This window comes from Protobothrops mucrosquamatus, unplaced genomic scaffold (genome assembly GCF_001527695.2).
Source record: "Protobothrops mucrosquamatus isolate PMUCROS unplaced genomic scaffold, P.Mucros_1.0 scaffold140, whole genome shotgun sequence".
NCBI lineage: Eukaryota > Metazoa > Chordata > Lepidosauria > Squamata > Viperidae > Protobothrops > Protobothrops mucrosquamatus.
The window spans coordinates 712,437-732,639 of record NW_015386506.1 but is presented as its reverse complement, the minus strand read 5'-3'; the positions used below and the strand labels follow the sequence as shown (position 1 = coordinate 732,639).

The 20,203-nt window shown below is 38.3% G+C and overlaps 1 protein-coding gene across 2 annotated transcripts in view; it reads right to left on the bottom strand.

Moving 5' to 3' along the window:
• The window catches only part of RNASEL (ribonuclease L), a 22,213-nt gene extending 2,742 nt beyond the window's left edge, over window positions 1–19,471 (bottom strand). The window contains exons 1-6 of one of the 2 annotated variants that reach the window (XM_015813130.1): window positions 19,394–19,471; window positions 12,248–13,703; window positions 9,839–9,930; window positions 9,068–9,270; window positions 6,878–6,998; window positions 2,868–3,025 (exon numbers count right to left, since the gene is read on the bottom strand). In XM_015813130.1, coding sequence (XP_015668616.1) covers window positions 2,868–3,025; window positions 6,878–6,998; window positions 9,068–9,270; window positions 9,839–9,930; window positions 12,248–13,634 — 1,961 coding nt within the window. In that variant the 5' untranslated portion in view covers window positions 13,635–13,703; window positions 19,394–19,471. Of the gene's footprint in view, window positions 1–2,867; window positions 3,026–6,877; window positions 6,999–9,067; window positions 9,271–9,838; window positions 9,931–12,247; window positions 14,013–19,393 lie in introns of those variants that run through there. The other variant, XM_015813129.1, reaches the window with a different exon arrangement.
• Window positions 19,472–20,203: the final 732 nt, after the last annotated feature.

The following is a 20,203-nucleotide window of genomic DNA, read 5'->3' as shown; positions in this document are numbered from 1 at the left end:
AGTCTTATACAGCGAGTATAGCCCAAACTCTATATTTTAACTGGAAAAGTTGGGGGTCGTCTTATACGCCCAGTCGTCCTATACGCCGGAAAATACGGTACATGTTTTTTGCATCTGTGAACTATGCATGCTGTAAAAGGCTGCATAGTTATTAAAATCCAAGCATTTCCTAAGAGCTGGCTTGATAATCTCATTTTCTTTTCTTTTTTAGATCATAAGAGGCCCCATTGACAATTCACTCAGCAATCGACTCAAACCACTACTTTATTAGTCTAATTTGCTTTAAATACCCTGCTCTCAAGTTTACTGTAGCAATAGCATACAACTCCTTTGATCATTGAAACCTGGAACATTTTTTCATAGAGATATTCTTCTAACATCCACCTTTTTCTCAAGTTTCTGCTTTTGCAACGTGTTTGTTTTCCAGTCTTCAATTTACATTTGCTTGGACTTTCTTCCCACAACCTCACAGGAATGCTTTCCTCCCATCCTCAAGAGGAGAGAAGACACACTGCTTCAAAAACTACACCCCCTCCTCTCTATTCTCTTCCCAGTCTGTCAAACAGGCCAGAAAACTTTGCTGCATTGCTGTGGGAGAAAATTGGAGATAAGGTCAGTGCAGAGAAAAAAAAAGATCCTCATCTGTTTGTATGTAAGAGGAGGAAGAGGAGCCACGGAAAGACACAGCCTGCAGGTGGATGGGAGGGGCAGCCATGGAATGATCCAATTGGAGCCTGGCAGGTTAATGATCTCTCTCAAACTCCCCCCCCCCAATAAATCAGAAAGTCCATCCAGCAGATTGCATTGATTTTTTCAATAGAAAAGAAAATGTTCTTGTTGGATGTGCTTCAAATTTCAGCCTGTCCCTGCGGCATGCTGGCCAAAAGATGGAGTTTCTGCCAGGAAGGCATATCCCACACAAAAGTGTCCTGTGCCTGATTGTCTCATCCTATTTTTGTATATTGTTTTTCTTTTCCACCTTTTAGAATTTCCCCCTTTGCACAAGGGAGAGATTGCTTAAACAAACTATCTCTTCCTAAACTCTTTTCTTCCCAGCTCAGCACTGCCAACCTTACAGATTATTAAACTCAGCTCTATGACCTTGATTAGTTAATTAGCATCCTCTGCAGGCTTCCTGTCTGAAATTGGCAAGATCTTGGCCAGTTTCACCCTAAACGCTTTCTTTTGCCTCCTAAGGGCAAAAGATACAACTCTAAACAAACAACCCAAACTCATTCTCTTCAATGTGTATTCCCCATTATGTGTTTTCTTATTTATTTGTAAACTCTTCCTCTCAATTGGATATAAATATTAATTTCCCCTTGATAATCATCTCAGAACCAAGAGATAATGATTCCAAAGTGTAGGGAATTGGCAGAAAGGGGTTTTAAGAATTATTCCTTTTTCCCAGCTTCCTTGTAAATTGAGTACTGGAAACCTTCCCCGCCATTTGAGCTCATCCACCTGTTTGGGGTCATATTCTTCTGATGCTGTATGTAAAGAGGCAATTTCTTAATAAAGCTTTTCAAGATCTATTGCCACTCTGGCGTCACCTTACTTTCTTGTTCTTTGACATCTGTCTTGCAGATTCTAAATTAAGCCTCAGCACACAGATTGATGGCACCAAAAGTGTAAGCAGGCACCAGGGCAAGGAGGATAAAGCCTTTGTGTCCCTATGTCCTCTGAGCTGAAGTTAACATCAGACTAGTTCTTAAGCTTGTACAAACATACATATGGAATCAAAATGATCTTTTGTCCGCACAGCATATTTACTACAATTGTTCTACACATAATGGGCAATCTTTTTTTTAGAAATACAGGTAATCCTCAACTTACAACCATTCATTTAGTGACTGTTCAAAGTTACAGTGGCATTGACTTATGACCGTTTTTCATACTTACAACCATTGCAGCATTCCCACGGTCACATAATCAAATGTTGCTAGGCAACTGTTTCATATTTATGATGGTTGCAGTGTCCCGGGTCATGTGATCTCCTTTTGTGACCTTCTGACAAGCAAAGTCAATGGGGAAAAGCCAGATTTGCTTAACAACCGTGTTCCTAACTTAACAACTGCAGTGATTCAGTTAATAATTGTAGCAAGAAAGATCATAAAATGGGACAAAACTCACTTAGCAACTGTCTCACTTAGCAACAGAAATTTTGGGCTCAATTGTGGTCGTAGGTCAAGAATTACCTGTACCATTTTTCAGAACAGTCTATATTACTTCATGCCAGTTATATATTCAGTAGCAGATATTTCTTTGGATTTGCTCCCATAAATCTTTCATTTCATTGAGAAGCGAAAGAGATTACAGGAGATGCAGTATCAATTATTAGAATTTTTCCTTTCCTTTTGCTCCTCACCTCACTCCTAAAAAGATCCCTTTCTATTCTAAACCAATCAATAAATGTCCCATTTTATTTTAGGCTCAGTTGCCTGTCTTCTAAATTATGTTAGAATTTACATAATGAACATTTGTTAGTGTCAGAGAGGCATGAATACCATAGGCAATATTGGTATCTAAAACTCTTGGGGAAACTGCTTCCAATAGCACTCTGGAATCTGTCACTACTACCTCCTCTCTGAACTTATTAATAGTTGCTGTTGGCTCCAAGAGCAATTCCGAGTCCAGGATATAGGAAGAATTGTCATTCTTCCGAATTTTTTTTTCCTTTTGCCTGCAAAGTGACAGATTTCTCTGCAGTTGGACATGATCTATGAAGATAAGTTTGTGACTTATCTTTCCTCCAGGTTTTTATTCTAGTTACCATAATAGAAAAAGAAGAACCAAAGGTTGCCAGCCGACAAATCCAATGTAGAGATACATTCAGAGATACATAATTTAGAAAAAGATTTACTTACTCATCGTCCTTTTCATCGTAGTGTTCACCCATATTCCTAATCAACTTTAATAAATCTATCACCCCCGGCTGATAGCATCTTTTGTCCTTCTTGTTGCCCTTCTTGTTTCCTTTCTCTCTGGACGGAAACTCCATAGATTCCAGTACTTTTTCATCAATCTGAAAAAGATGTAAAATTCTGGTCAGTTATTGGTCCATGAAACTCACTCTTTGCAACTCGGTGGATATAACAATGTTGGCTTTTGGGTGAGGATTTATGGCAGACTAGACATCCTTGAAGGACACTACAGCAGAGATCGAAAGGCAGATAGGCACAGACTTTCTGGATAAAGGAGAGATTGTGAGAACTTCATCTCAAATGACACTTTATAGTGTGGCTGCGGAAACATAGTTTTTTTTGCAGTTGACTCATGAGTTACGCAGCTGGGACTCGAGGGATTTCAACCTAGCTCACATATCACATAATGCAGCCTTTGCACAAGCCTCATTTTCATAAACACTTTCTGGTATAATTTACAGCTAAAGAGAGATTTTCTCAGCAGCACAATAATTCCATTTGATGTGTCAACATTTTTATAGATTAAAAAGGGAAAAAGTAAGGTATAAAGATTTAAAACTGCCAAAAAACTTAACAAGGAGGAAATATAAAAAAAGTTTAAAACAAATAAAGGGGATGGACATGTATGTGTATGTGTGTGAAAGTGTTTTTCAAAAACTTGGAATTAAAATAGACAAATGAACTGGATGGGAATATGTGGGGGTTTTTTTACTATTAAAGGGTACAGACAAATGATGAATTTTGCAAAACAAAAAATAAAGGTAATAATAGCCTGATTGTGATGCTGATTGAAACCATAAAATGTCATTTGAGATGAACATTTTAAGGGTATCAATAGGGAAAAAAGGTCTTTCACTCTTTTCCTTGCAATTGAGACACTTTCACATTTGGATTACAGCATTACAATGGCAACCGCTAGAACAGTGGTTCTCAACCTTTTTAATGCCGCGACCCCAACCGGTCATAAGTCGAGGACTAAACCGGTCGTAAGTTGAGGACTAAACCGGTCGTAAGTCGAGGACTACCCAACCAGTCGTAAGTTGAGGACTTTCCCTGCCCGGGAGCGCCGTGCATGCGTGGTTCCGCCCCCTGCGCCGGCCGAGGCGTAGCTGGCAAGCGGCAGAGACGGAGCAGGCCAACCACCAGCTGGCCCAGCCCAAGGGAGGTAAGGGACCCGCCGGAAAAGGGGGGAAAATGGTGGACAAAAAAAATGGCGGACAGCCTTGCTTGGCGACCCCCGTGAAATGGTCGATCGACCCCAAATGGGGTCCCGACCCACAGGTTGAGAACCACTGCGCTAGAAAGTAGCAAAAAACAGCAGAGAGGGGGAGATCATTAGAGCAACCTGCAGTGAGAGGAATTAAAGCAGATTTACTTCAGAAAATCTTTGAGAAATTGAACAATAAGTTTATCTGAATCATTTGATACTAAATTGACAGCTTTTGAAAGAATAATGGATCAAAGACTTGCAAAGATGAAAAGGGATGGAAGAAGTTCAGAAGACAGAAATCTGTGTAACACAAGTGTCTCTAGATATAAAACAAATTAATGACAAAGTAGAAATTCTGGATAGTAAAACAGAAATTATAGGAATAAAGCTGGAAAGAAAACTAGATAATTCGGCACTACTGAAACTGAGAGAGAAGGACTTTTGTTTGACTTTAAGAAGAAATTATAGTCCAATACCATTATTGAATAATGATTGCAAGTTGTTTACAATTCTAGCTGACAGACTAAAAATAATTTTGCAAGAATTTATTCATGAGGATCAATGAGAATTTTTAGCCTAAAAGACAGTTAAAGAGTAATACTAAAAATACGTTGGACATTCTGAAATATTTGGAGCAACATAATGAAAAACAAGCTGCATTGATTTTCTTAAAAGCAGAGGATGCTTTTGACAATTTGAAGAGAACTTCTTTCTTCAAAGTTTTGGAAGATATGAACTTTGGGGAGACTTTATGAAATAGGTGAGGTGGATTTATATTTCACAGAAACTACAAATAATTGTTAATGAAGTTCTAGCAAGCCTTTGTGAGATACCAAAAGGAACAAGACAGGATGCGCACTGTCTCCTTTCTTGTTTATTTTGGTTCTTGAAATACTGAATAGCAATACAAAACAGGATGAGAGGATTGTGGGAGTAAAGATTTAAAAAGAAACTTATAAATGTAGGTTTTCTGCAGATGACTTGATGTTGGTTTTAGAAGATCTTTTGAAGGGAATTGAGACATTAATGGGAAAACAAAAAGATTTAGTGTAGGGATCCCCAACCCCCAAGCCACGGCCCACTACTGGGCTGTGGCCTATTCAGAACTGGGCCGGGCGAGCAGTGGGCTGGTGTGCGTGCATGCATGCAGCTCCACTTGTGTGGATGGAGTGCCAGCACGCATGCATACAACTCCATTCACGTGAGCAGTGGGCTGGTGCACAAGCGCATGCGCACCAACTTGCCATTCACGCAGCCCAGTTCCCCTCTCCCTCCAGCCAGGCTGCCAAGCCAGAAAGGCTTTAGTGCATTAGCAGGTTTTGAGTTCAACAAATAGAAATCAAAGATTTTAACAACTAACACGAAAATAAAAGATCAAATAAAATTGATGAATAAAATGGGCTTTAAAATTGAGAAAAAAGTAAAATCTGGGTATCACTATGACAAATACAAATTGTATGTTATTTCAAAATAATCATGTTAAGACATGGAATGAAGTTAAAAAAGATATGTTAAGATGAGAGAAACTGCCATTTTTATTGCTGGGGAGAATTTCTATGATAAAAATAAATGTTTTGCCTAGAATTATGTTTTTGTCTTAGACAGTATCTGTTCTGATGCACAATTTAAACAGTGATAAAAGATATATCTAAATTTGTGTGGCAGAGGAAAACTATGAATTAAATATAAGATACTGTAAGATGCAAAGGAAAGAGGAGGAGTGGGTCTACCTGATTCGAAATTGTATTTTGTAGCTTGCTATTAGAGTGGATGAAAGAGTCAATGCTGCTAAGAAATAGAAGGCTCTTGGTGCCTAAAGTACTTGACCTGAGATTTGAGTGGCATGAATATTCGTGGAATGACAAAGTCAAGATTAAGATGGATTTTAAAAATTGTGTTAGACGTGCCATATTAAGCATATGAAATAGATCCAAATCCAGTTTGTGCCCTCCAAAAACCCCTTTGTGAGTCTCAGCACAAGAAGCATTTTATAAATGAAAAATAAGAGACAAACAAAATGGCTTATTGTGAGATACTATAATTTTGTCAAGGAGAATATAGCTTCTGGCAGAGGGATAATTTGTCAATGGTTTTCTTATCTACAGTTATTAGAAAGATTTAAAGTATACAAAAGGACTACACCTGAAATCGAATTGTGTACGAACGTGTAATTGCTAAACTGTGTATACTTTTACTGAAATTTGAAACAGAAGAACAAGTAAAAAAATGTATGATAAAGTGGACTAAAATTTTGGTTATAATATACAGATGGAACATTGGGAAATATGTGGCTGGAAAAATTAAAATTTAGAAATTGATCTAGAATGTAAAAAGGCACTTCAAATTTATGATGGAAATGTAAACAAGAAGGGTTATCTTCTCATGCTGGGTGGACATATGAAAAAGCTAGAAAACTTTGGATTCAAATTCACACACTGATTCACAGGATTTTCAACATTAATATACAAGTGGAGTTGAATCAAGGTCTCCCTGATCCTCGTTCAAATTTTACATACCACTACATACATTGCTCTCAATAATGGATGTTGACTAAACATGCCTATGATAAACTGCTCATGTGAGGCCTTAGCTGTTTGTCACTAGCAGAAGCTGCCATCAAACCTGCATAGCCAGCACCCAAAAAAGGCAAAGATTGAATGTAGAAATTAATATAATTGAAACTTTAAATTGGAAGATGCAAAATAATTCCTTTTTTTTTCTTTTTTGCTGTTCAATAGATTACCTTTGTTTTCCAGTCCATGAAAGGATCACTCTTATGTTTCAAAGCATTCAGGCTGTCACTTTTCTTGCTTGCATGAGCCACACGTATCTCATTCCCGATATCTCTTAAGACCCTGTACTTTCTGTAGAACAAAAAGCAATTGTAAAAAATGCAATATATTACTACTGGATGAAAAGTGTTGTGGGTGATCTGTACAATAAAATATACTTTGCATATTAACGTCAAAGTTAGGAAGTGACTGCAGGCAGTTTGGATGGCATATTGTGGGTTCTCTCATAAAAGAGCTGATAAGAACACCTGCACTGTTACAAAAATAACAATCTTGGTTGGACATGGCAACCACCAAACACTCATTTATTAGAAACCAGACCAGTGAGATTTCCCCTTCTATCCCTCTAAACTGACATGATATTCTTTAAACCCTCAATAGATTTGTGTCAGCTTTCTGGGCAAGCATACATTTCCAAACTGATCACTGGACTATGCCCATACTCTACTTTAATTTTTTAAGAGTTTTAATGGGACTACCCATTGCCCAAAAATGTATCTAAAAATAAAGATAACACTAGAACACAATCCTCCCTTTGGCAGCATTTATCTTGTTCTTAATGAAGAGAATAATTGTTCTGTCAGGAAAATTTTCCTTAGTTCTGGATTGGTTTGCTCCTTGATTTGTTTCCATCCATTGCTCTTGTCCTGCATTCAGGTACTTCGGAGAATATGTTGTATCCCCCCCTTCTTTATAGCAGCCCCTCAAATATTGGAGCACTGCTATCATGTCACCCTATCACTTCTTCTTGTCATTAAACTAGACATATCCAATTCCTGCAACTGTTCTTCATATCTTTTAGCCTCCAGTCCCCCTAGTCTTTGCTGCTCTTCTCTTCACTCTTTCTAGAGCAGGGGTGTCAAAACTGCCAGCCCATGGGCCGGACGCGTCACGTGGAAACCACACCCATCCCATTGCCGGCAATGTCAAAACTGTCCTGATACGTTGCGCAATGTCATGTGACGTCAAGAGTTTGACATGTCTGTTCTAGAGTCTCAATATATTGTTATATTGTGGCAATCAAAATTGGATGTCTAGTATTGATAAAAGAGAGGGAGACTTTGAGAAATAGGAGGTTATTGGAATTGCAAGTACCTGATTTGGGATTTGCACTCAAAGCAACTATTAGTATTAGTACATCTTTGCTTTCTTTTAGCATAGTCATTCTACTGTACCTATTCTTATTATTAAATTTATATGCTACCCAACCTCCAGTGACTCTTTATTGTGGGGGTGGAGGCATTGGAATTCTAGAATTAGTTTCAGCTAGAGTTGGCAACTCTACATTGACAAGATAATGAATCTGGGCAGTTTCACCTAACCTGTACTTATACCTTTGATTTTTCCTGCCTAAATATAAAATTGCTTTTCTGCACATTAAAATTCATTTTGTTGGATAGGGCCCATTGTTCAAGTTTGTCAATATCTTTTTGGATCCTGAGCTTATCTTCGGAGGTGTTAGCTATTCCTGCCAGTTTAGTGTCATCTGCAAATTTGATGAATTCCTCTTCTATTCCCCCATTTATGAAGATATTGAAGAGTACTGGGCCTAAGACAGAGCCTTGTGGTACCCCACTGCTTACTTCTCTCCATGTGGATGTAGTGACATTGAGGACTATTTGTTGAGTACGGTTTGTCAGCCAGCTACAATTCCATCTGGTGGTGATTTTGTCTAGAAATGGGGTGGCTGCCTTAAATTCAGAGTTATCTTTCAGAGACATATCACATTCAGTACCCTGTGTTAATATTTTGAGAACTTTTGCTTTGATATCTCTAGTGTGCTCATCATAATAGCTTATATGAAACATTTTACCGAATGATTGTGAGCCATCTCATCCTTGCAGAGAAAATACAATGAGGGAATTCTGACAGCAACTTTTTCTCCGTATTAATTGCATTGTTCTCAACAATATCAGGTCACTGAGATGATAAAATGAATTATATGTCATGTAATCAATCCTGGAATTCAATGCTGAGGACAATTTTTTTAAAATTTAAAAGATCTGCAATGAACAGATTGCATAATTTCAGGACTGTCATTCTAGCTCTTCTTGTAAAACTCCTTCTCCTATGGCTATTATGCTAATAATCAGACAATCAAGTCAAATTAGCCAGTTACAAAATTTCTGGTATTAACTTACGTCTCCTTGGACCAGAAATATGGATGACAGATCAGCATTTCCAGTAGACTATCAGCTGGGGTACTTTGGTCAGAGAGTTCCAGGTTTTTTTGGAGGTCTTGAATTTCCTTATGTTCTTTTACATTTTCTGGGCATTCTGTAGGCAAATCTTCAAAGTCCTTCTGGCCTCTCATCACAACATACAGCATAAGTTTTTGGAGATCCTGTGTGCACAAACAAATGTCTATATCACACCAGAACAATTAGAGCAGATTCCCTTCTTTAGCCTCTATGCTGGGTTCTCACAGGGCAGTAAGTTCTGTGTCCAGATTGTAGTTCATCTTAGCTAATGCAGCAAGTACCAAGCATACCCATCACCATACAGTAAAATTATAACTTGTAAGTTATGATTTGCTTTGCGCCATAGACTAAATCGACTTAAATGGAGTGAAATAATGTTGTAGCTTTCCCAAAATGATAACTCTGCTGAGATTCAAATTAGCACAAGGATGACTAGCAGAACTGTAGATTTGTAAAAACTAAATTTATTTTTAAAATGGAACACCATATCTAATTTGTATTTTAGAAATAGGTCTAATTATTAAGTATAATAGGGTATGTGGGTTTTTCAGAAATAAAAATACCATAACACATATTAGGTTTTTATGGAAAAAAAAGCTTCTGTAAAGACCAGACCCAATTTTACTTTTTTTTTGTTCTTTGGAGATTATAATTATATTTAATATTCTGCAGAATATAGAAGATTGGAGACAGATAAAGATAATTATTTACCTGTAGGTCTTTCGAGATTACAGAATATTTTGTATCATCAGTTATTTCTCTGCTCTTATCAAAGTCTGCTAGAAAAATCTTGCCAGTGACATCTAGCAAAGTAAAAAAGAAATTGATAGAAACAAGGTATAAATTCTTTGAAAACTGAAGTAACGGCAGCAATTTTGCCACTATTTTTTGAGAAAAGACCCATCAGTAGGGTTGCCAGGTGTCCACTATTTGAGTGGACAGTCCACTTTTTTCACATTATGTTCACTATTTTTTTTCACAAAATAGTGGACATTTTGTTTATTCAAAAGCTTTATGATGAAATGGTACGTAATCTAAAGCTGTACAGTCTACTTTTTTTACTACTTAACACCCCCCCCCCCGCTTGTCCGCTATTTTTTGGAAGCAGACCTGGCAACCCTACCCATTAGCAAAATATATTTATTTTGCATAAGGCGAGTGATCTGTTTTTTTGAAATATTGTCTTACTTCATGTCAACCTAATGCACAAGGGAGTTGGTTTACTTAAAATATTAAATTATTATTGCAGTATTATGAGAATGTATTATGCTTGGGCTTTGTCCATTGCCTATGACTCAAGAGAAGCTTGTTAATTTTTATATCTGTTTTTGATTAAATGTAGATTTATTTATTTTTATTTATTTATTTGTAAAATGTATTAACTGCCCATCCTGTCACTCTGGGCACAGTAACTCTGGGCACCTTACAATTTAATATAAACAGTTTTTAGTAAACAAGCTACCTTCAAGCCATATATTTATCCAGGGATCAGTTCTGCTCACACAATACAATTTTAACTTGTCTTTCTCCCCAGGCCCTTCAAACTTGTTCCGAGGGTCCAGATTTTGATGGCTGCAGAAGGGAGGGGATAAATATTTGTGCACTGAAGGGAACATTCCCACCAGTAGTGCACCAATTCAATTTCACATAGAGTTAATGAAGCTGTTTTGTTTTCACTAACTATGATGAAAAATAACACCCATTTAGGCTTTTGGCAGAGTTAGCCTCTTTCATTTTTATCTTTTATTGGATTTATTGCAATTTCTCAGATTATTGGGCAGCATCAGCTAATGTGAGGGAAAGGAGTTTACTCTTCTTTTCCATTCCAATGAGCTGAGAATGGGTGAACCTGTGGAAAATAACTGGAAGGAAAAGTAAGTTTAAAAATAAAATATATTTTAGTATTATCATGTAATCATTATTATATTATTTTATAATTATTATTTTATAATCAATTGCCTGAGTGGATACTTTGTGTATTGGGAAAAATACAAGTCTTAACTGAGGGGTGGGGGAAACAGGAGTTATAATGGGGCCTGATGTGAGTCATCATCTAGGAATTGATTTTAAATACCTTCTGGTGCTTGGTACCACTACTTGATTTGACAGGTGTGGGAGATGGAAGACATCCTTCCTCTAAGATTGATAGGGATGTACATATATGGTCTGAGTAAACAGGATAGTAGGGGAGGGATCTTATTAGTATAATGTAAGCAAACAGGGGCGGAGATAATGTATTCTGTTTAGGTGCTTCTGAAAGATTGTAACCTCCAAAGCCTAAGCCAATGGGGCCATGGAGGAGGGAATGGGGCGTCGTGATAGGATGTATAATAATGTGTGATTCTGAAACTTGGAGTGTGGTTCAGCGTTTGGCTGTGTTGCATCATTAGCCTTCCTGAATCCACCACGCTTTGCAAACCGTTACTTTTTAAACTTTGTTGTGAAGGTTAATAAACTTCTTTTCTATTTGCAACTCAAACTGAGTGAATTTTAATTTGTATCTATTATTTTGTGTCCAGCAAACCTCCTCAGTTAACATAGGTATGAAAGACTTTTTCTGTTCATGTATAAAGCATGAATTGAATCTGAGTTGAAGGATTGTACAGGAAAATAAATCACTGTTAACTTTTCCCCTCACCATGCAGTCACTACAGACAGTTTTTTTTTAAATTCAGCTCATTGCCAATACTGATTTTAGAATGGAGGGAAAGTCCCTGAAGGAAAGACAGCATGATGGGGAGGAGCCATCGCCTCTTCTCAACCTTTCAACCTTCAACTATAAAAACGAGATCACAAGACTGTCGGAGGAGAAGGAAATCATCAACTTTCATGGGGTACTGAAATTTTCTTTTATGGGACAGATGACCAGACAAAATTACCTTGGGGTGACCTTTGGGACATTTTTAAATGATAAGCAGTTTTGCCACTTATGATGATGAAATTGTTAATGGTTTGCTAAAGTGCCAAACTGGGGCTTTATAATATTATATAGGGAAAGCTGAAAACAACAAAACACTCTGCAAAAAAAAAAATTGTGAATTGTGCTGTTCCATATATAGCCCATAAAGTTAAGTGGATTACACTGGAATAAGTGGGCAGACCGCCAAAGAAAACACCAACCTATCAAAATGTTACTTGGGTGCAGTTCCTGATGGCCAAATCCAAAGGCATGAAGTTCCTTTACAGCCTGAAATATTTCTTTAAGAATCTTTTTGCTTTCCATAGTTGTGCTGTTTTCTTCCTTGAAGTACTCTTGAAGATTCTTTTCGCACAAGGAGAGGCACAGGTAGAGACAGGTCTTCCGGACTTCCTGACCACAAAACTTTACCAGGTATTTGCTGGTTTGGCATTTCTCAAGGCACACTTTTTCTCGCTTGGCATTTTCTGCACCCTTGCAGAATACCTTCACAGCTACCTCTACTCCATCATAGAATCCCAGGTAGACCCCTCCTTGGGTGGTGTTCTGGATCCATAAATCTTGATATTGAAAGATCTTGAGCTTGCCAATCATAGGACGATGCATTCGATTGAGTTTCTGGAGTTTTGATCTCCAGCGAATGCTCGAGAATTCCTTACACATTTCTGGCTGCCTTGGACTATCTGGTGATTCATATTCCTGAAGAAGTTCTATCATATTGCTTTGGTAAGTTCTACGGGCAATATCCAGGACATCATCATCTACTCGTACTCCTTTTTCACATAGAAGCGTTGCTATTACCTTGTTTTGCTTCTTCACAGCTACATGCAATGCTGTTTCGTTATTTTCATCAGCATCGTCAAGATCAACTTCATCTAATTCTAATATGGCCTTCACAAGGTCCAGGCTTTCTCTTTCAACAGCCAATATGAGCACAGTTTTCCCATTTACATCCCTCTTATTGGCATCAATGTTGTTTTTCAAAAGGAAAAGGGCCGAGTCTTCTCTGCCTTTTTTCCAGTCTTTGTCCTCAAATAGAGCATGAATCAATGCATTTGCATCTTGATTGTCACAGATATTTACATCAGCACCCATTTCCTCAACCAAGATTTTGACCAGAGCAAAATGGCCATGACTGGCAGCATCCATCAGAGCTGTCGCGCCTCCTTTTTTCACAGCCTTTTTATTCTCATCAACTTCACGGCGCTGATTTACATCGGCCCCATTCTTATGTAAAAATCTCAGGGCCTCCTCTCGCCCATAACAAGCAGCCTCCATGAATGCGGTGAAGCCATTGATATCATGCTCATTAATATACGAGCCTTTATCAAGAAAAAGTTTCAAAAGGTTCACATTACCTGTCACTCCTGCTAAAATAAAAGGTGTAGCACCATTATCCTTCCTAGCTAATGGATCAGCCCCCTTTTCCAGCAGAAAGTTAACGATATTTTCAGAATTTCTCTGTACAGCACTATGGAGAGGTGTCCAGCCATTTTCCACCTTTGCGTTAATATTTGCTCCTTCTTCCAACAGCTGCTGAGCAAGCTGAAGGTCACCTTTTTTCACAGCAACATTTAATTTTGCTGCCATGGCTTTTCTGCAGGCTTCTTTCAGTTCTCAAGAAAGAGGATTATATTAGATTTCCAGGTATTTGTATTACTGTATATTTAACATAAACATGTGTACAGTTATGGAGACATCAACAGTTTGAATGAATGAAAGAACTATTCCTACCTAGAGTAGAAATTCCTAGAAACATTTGACTGACCATTATTAAAACAGAATACTGAATGAACCGCATAATCAGATGTGTATTTTAGGCTTTATTCAGAAACTTGACTATGTTCAATAGATCTTATTGCCAAAAAGTTTATGACTCCAGTCTAAATTAGATTCTGGAAGATGAATCCCAGACCAGTATTATGTATGCCTTGCTATGCTAAGAACAATCACCTTAGCCAATGTTACTCAGCTGAGTGGGGGTGGGGAAACACACCATAAAAATATAAATGCAGTACTGTGCAAAAGTGTTAGGCAGTTGTTCAAAAATCCTGAAAATTAAGAATGCTTTCAGAATTAGGAGTGTTGACTTCCGGTTTGTCATTGACGCCTGCGGACGCATGGAGATGAAACTCCATCTTCAGTGTCCGATTTCATCCCACTGGGGGACCCTGGAAAGGGTCGAAAGTCGCCCTGTAGGGGTGACGAGTGAGGAGGGGATCCCCCGCTTGATCGTGGGAGGGCGGTAGCCCTTCTGCTTGATCTGAGGCAGCTCTCCAAACCGGCGGGGGAAAGACCGGCCATAGCAATATGGCTCGTCATTAAGCTGCTGACAGCTGAAGTCAAAATTACTACCAAGCACCTTTAAAGCAACACAGATGAAACTGGGTGAGATCTGATCTTCTCTTTAAGACTCTAAATATCTTTCCTGCAAAAGTATTTTTCCCCGTGAGGAGAGAGGGAAGAGAATTCCTGCCCCACCCTCTAAGAACAGCGGGGACTGACTACCCAGGGGAAACAAAGCAATTATAAAAACAATTTTAATCTAATTGGATACATATACTTTTGAAATTTCAGGACTAAAAAGTTTTCCTAAAAGTTTTCTTATTCCTATTTCTACTGGATACGCTGATTTTTATCTAAAAAGAAAAGAAATAAACTTTAAAAAACTATTATAAAAACGGGGACTTAAAAAGTTTTAAATGGCATTAGTGACATCTTGTGGTGAGGTATGGTATTACAACTTGTTATTGACTAAATGAGAGTTAGCTTAAAGCCTAGAATTTAGAAAAAACTTGACCTTGTCAGATACCACCTGTGAAAAACTCATCTGTAAAGGGTGGCATATCTGGCCTGTTTGAACTATGAAGATAAACCTTTACTGATTTTCAGAGCTATATGTGGGAAATTGTTTTTTATTTCTTTACATGAGAAGTATTATACAAGATGATGGAATACTTTGGACTATAAATTCTTACTTGGCAAACAATTTCCACTATAAAGATTACCTACAACATGTCCCATACCTAGCTATTTTTAACATTTGATTTTAAAATTTTCAACTTAATACATTATCAAGAGAATATGGCTGAAGATCAGGAAAAAAATCCTTTTTATGTTGAAATCAATACACGAAACCATTATTTCAATGTATAACAAAATAAGAGGCAACATAAAGGAACAAGATGCTAGCTTAGATATACAAACCCAGATCTTGACTACAACCAAAGAATTAACAATGCAGCAAGTAACAGGAGAAGTGGAATAACTAAATACTAAGACAGAAGACCCAACTGACCAACAGATTCAGCCAACGGGAAAATTAGAAAAGAGAGTGACAACATTGAAAATAGAAAAGACTTTTTACATAAATCAGAAGAAATTTGAGGAAAAGGAAGAAAAACAGATTGAATGGAAGATAAATTTATCAGGACAATTGTGGGAAACTGGAGTAATAGGGAGGAGAGTAAATGAATATAATTGGGCTAGCCCTTCCCAAAAAACCTGTTAATTAAATGGTCTTTCTTATTTCAAATAATACATATAATAATAGAGGGAGAACTGTTTGAGAATTCAAAAGTACTGACATGGAAGGTTAGTTGGCAAAGGAAAAAAGCCAGAGTAAGGCTGAAAGAAACTAGGGTTTTGATCTAGTAGAGGGGATTTTATACTATTGATTAGTGGGTTGAATATGGTGGAAAATAGATAATTTTTAGAAAATAAAGTAACATAATTGAATAGGTAAGATGTGTAATAAAATTAATAGACTTTGAGTTTAATATGGTGAAAAATAGATAACTTTTAGAAAATAGAATAGGATTATATGCAAATAGACAAGATGTGTATTTAGAATTTTAGATTATAAAAAGGGAAAAATGTAGAAGTTGAGATAAAGGAAACTCTGGTCGCCTAAAGCTTGGAAATTATAATATACCAAATGTTAACTTGAATATTGAGGGGGAATTAAAGCCTGGGAAAAAAGCAATAACAGGACATTGATTATAAGGATTGAATGCAAACACAATTAAGATATGTATAAGATAAAAACTATTAATAAATGTAACAAAGATGATTTTACTTAGTTGATAACAATAAAAACTATAATAGCTCAATATGAGATAAGGGGAAAAGAGAGGAAATATTTGATGTTGTAACTTGAGATTTGTGCTAAAGATTTATGTATGTTACTGAATTATTGATTACCCAGCCACCATGTTGCTTTTTAAATGTTTAATTGTAAAATTAGAAAACTAATAAAATATTATATAAAAAAAGAAATAGGAGTGTTAATAGTTTATTTTTATCAAGTAACAAAATGGAAAGTAAATGAACAGAAGAGAAATCCAAATCAAATCAGTATTTAGTGTGACCACCCTGTCTTCAAAACAGCATTAATTCTTACACTTGCACAAAGTCAGGGATTTTGTAGGATTAGAGCATGGGTGTCAAACTCGCCATGTCACATGAAGTGTCGCAACGTATCGTGACTTTTTTTGCATTGCCGGAGCTGGGTGGGCACAGCCTCCGTATGATGCAACTGGTCTGCAGGCCGGCAGTTTGACACCCCTGGATTAGAGGCAGGTAGTATGATTAATTAATTATACCAAACAGGTGCTAATGATCATCAATTTCATATACAGGTTGAAATACAGTCATTAACTAAAACAGAAACAGCTGTGTAGGAGGCTTAAAAGTGAGTTAGGAATAGCCAAACTTTGCTACTAAGGTTGTAGAAGACAGTTTCATGATGCAGTGGAAACTTAATGCAGCAGATGAAAGACACATCATGCTTACTTCCCTTGGACATTGGAAAATGTCCAACAGTGCCATCAGCACAGAAATGGCAGAAACCAGTGGAATCCAGCTATACCCATCTACTGTCCGGAGAAGTCTGCCCAGAAGTGGTCTTCATGGAAGAATTGTGGCCAAAAACCCATATTTCCAACATGGAAACAAGGCTAAGCGACTCATCTATGCATGAAAACATAAGAACTGGGATGTAGAAAAATGGCACCAGGTGCCCTGGACTAATGAGTCAAAATTTGAAGGATAGCAGGAGGCAATTTGTTTGCCAAAAGGCCGGAGATGGGTACAATAATAAGTGTCTGCAGGCAACAGTGAAGCATGGTGGTGGTCCCTTGCATGTTTGGGGCTGCATTTCTGCAAATGGAGTTGAAGATTCGGTCAGGATAATGATGCCCTCAGTGCTGAGAAACACAGGCAAATACTTATCCATCATGCTATACCATCAGGGAGAGGTATGATTAGCCCCAAAGTTATTCTGCAGCAGGACAACGACCCCAAACCTGCACCCAGTCATTAAGAACTATCTTCAGTGTAAAGAAGAACAAGAAGTCCTGGAAGTGATGGCTTGGCCCCCACAGATCCCTGATATCAACATCTGTGGGAACCCATATTCTAAGGGGACTCTTTCTAACTTTAATTCTAACTCTAATCTTTCTACTCTTCTGGGTTCTGCCATGCTCCTGGAGGGGAGGGAGGAAACGCTGTGGGCTATTTCTTTATTTTCCTCTATCACTACTCTTCAACACTTTTGCTGTCTCCGCATACACGCTCTTTGAACTATCTTCCCCCTTGATGTCAGCTTGAAGGGGGGGGCAACTGGTTTATCTCCGCTTTTGGAAGGGAAGGTGTGAAGACCCAACAAAACATCGCTGCAACCCTGAGACAGCCTGGCGTTATCAGCAGTTTTCCCACAATGGATTTAACACCTGGGGATTGGCCCATTCGAACTGACCAGATGAACTATTGGGGTGGGGTTTGCTTGGGACACTTTTAACCTATTGATCTGAGCGGGAAACCCTCAGATCCTGTCTATTATGCCTGCTATCAGCTTCTCCTAATAACAGTTCCTTTTGAAAGAAACTGCTTCCACGAGTTCTGCTTTCTTAGGATGAGGTTTTGAAGTGGACCCTAACAACATCTTTGAGTCTGTTTGAGATTACATGAAAAGACAGAAGGATTTGAGGTAGCCTACACTGACAGAAGATCTGTAGTTAGTTCTCCAAGATGTTTGGAAGAACCTTGAAGGAACCTTGTTGAGTTCCTTCAAAAACTGTGTGCAAGTATACTTAGAAAAAATTGTGCTGTTTTGAAGGTAAAGGGTGGTCAGACCAAATATTGATTTGATTTGGATTCTTCTTTTGTTCATTTACTTTCCATTTGGTTAAGTGATAAAAATAAACTATTAACACTTCTATTTCTGAAAGCATTATTAATTTATAGCATTTTTGTACAACTACCTAATGCTTTTGCACAGTACTGTATAAATAAAGTATAAAAACAGGATCCATTCAACATCTCATGTCTCTTAGGGTTGTGAAGCAACAATTTTTAGATTTCCTGCCAGCCTGAGACTTCTTTGCTACAGGAAGTCTTCATTTAATGACTACCCCCTTTTAGCGACCATTCACTGTTTACTATTGTGATGAAAAGGTAATTTTATGGCTAGTCCTTGCATTTACAACCTTTGCAAGTCTGTAAAAGAAAAGAAAATTGAAGTAGGATCATAAGCAGTCACAATTTCACTTAGTGACTGCTTCACATAATGACTGAGTTGCCAATCTAAATTGTAATTGCCAAATGCAATTGTATTTGTGTTTATCTTGTACCCGTCTTTGCAACTTTATGGAATATGCTCTTTAAAGTTAACCTGATTATTCATATTTCATTTCATAGCCCAGCTCTGCTATGCACAGAACAATTTCCACATCCGGAGCCAAATACCACATTTTTAGATAAGCCAGCCCTGTGCGGTCATATTCCACCACATTTCCTACTTCCTCTTGGTCCAGCATTACTCAGCAGTTCAGAGGAACTATAACTCAGTGGCAGAGTTTATTATTTTCCTGCAGGTTTCAGTTTTCTAAATCCTGCCCAATGATTTCTATCTTGGCATTTTTGTCCAACCACTGAGTCCTTCCCAAGAGCCTGGGATATTATTATTATGGTCAGTCACTTCATTATTTCTTCCCCCAGCTTTCAGCCCAAATTGAAAACCCACAAAGAATTATGGCCTGAATCCATTTATCTCAAGGAAGAACTCAATGAACTGAGTGGAGCTTATTTCTGAATAAATAGGTATAAGATTGTTCCCCTTGACAAATTTGCACCGCACACAGTTCTCGGACTGATTTAAGAGGTTTGTATGATATGTAAAACGAACCAATTCGATTTTTGGTCACTAAGTTCAGCCACAGAAAATAGCACCGGAATACATCTTTCTTTCTACCAGTTCTAACACACACCGATCTGCTGCTCTCCGATTTCAACCTGCCTCTAATTCCCTGCGGGTGCAGAAATTTTCCTGCCTAACAAACGAAGGATACCGTAATGAGCGGCGCTACGAAAGGCATTAACTTCCCCTGTTGAATTTGCCTACTGAGCTCTTCTTAAAGGCATCTTCTCTCTCTCCCTCTCTCTCTCGGGAGGCGGGCAGAAAGACGACCCAAAGCTCGCCATTCGCTCCTCTTCCCTCGAATCCCGTTTATCCAAGACTTTTCGTTCCTCTGACCCTGACGCTCTTCCTCAAAATAGACCAGCGTTCACCGTAAGCTGCTTCCTTTTTCTTCCTCCTCCTCCACCGATCAAGAAAACCTTTCACTCTCACGGAGCAGCAGCTTGAGACGCATTGAGTGAACGCGAAGGCGAGGGGGCTTCCTTTCCTGACGAGCGGCTTCCTCGTTTTCCCAATTGCCTTCGTTCTGACTTCTGTAGGCGGCGGTGGCGGTCTGAGCTCTGGAGGAAGGCGGTGGCTGATAGAGGAGAGGCGGAGGAAGGAGGAGAAAAGAGGAAGGACGTTCTGCGAAACTGAAAGAGTTTCAGAGGACCCGAACGAACTGGGGGAGAGTCGGGACTCGTCCATTCACTGCCTAGCTCTGGCCCGGTCTGCAGCTTTGAAAATAGAAACAAAGACTAGAAACGGTGGGGCTTGCAGGTTAGAGGGACGTGAGAAAAATATTTGAGATGCGGATCCCTTTATATTTATTCAAGATTGGGGGAAATTTCTAGATAATTATACCATTCCAATTCATAGCAATAGCATTAGACTTATATACCGCTTCACAGTGCTTCACAGCCTTCTCTAAGCGGTTTACACCAGTGTTTCTCAACCTTGGCAACTTGAAGAGGTATGGACT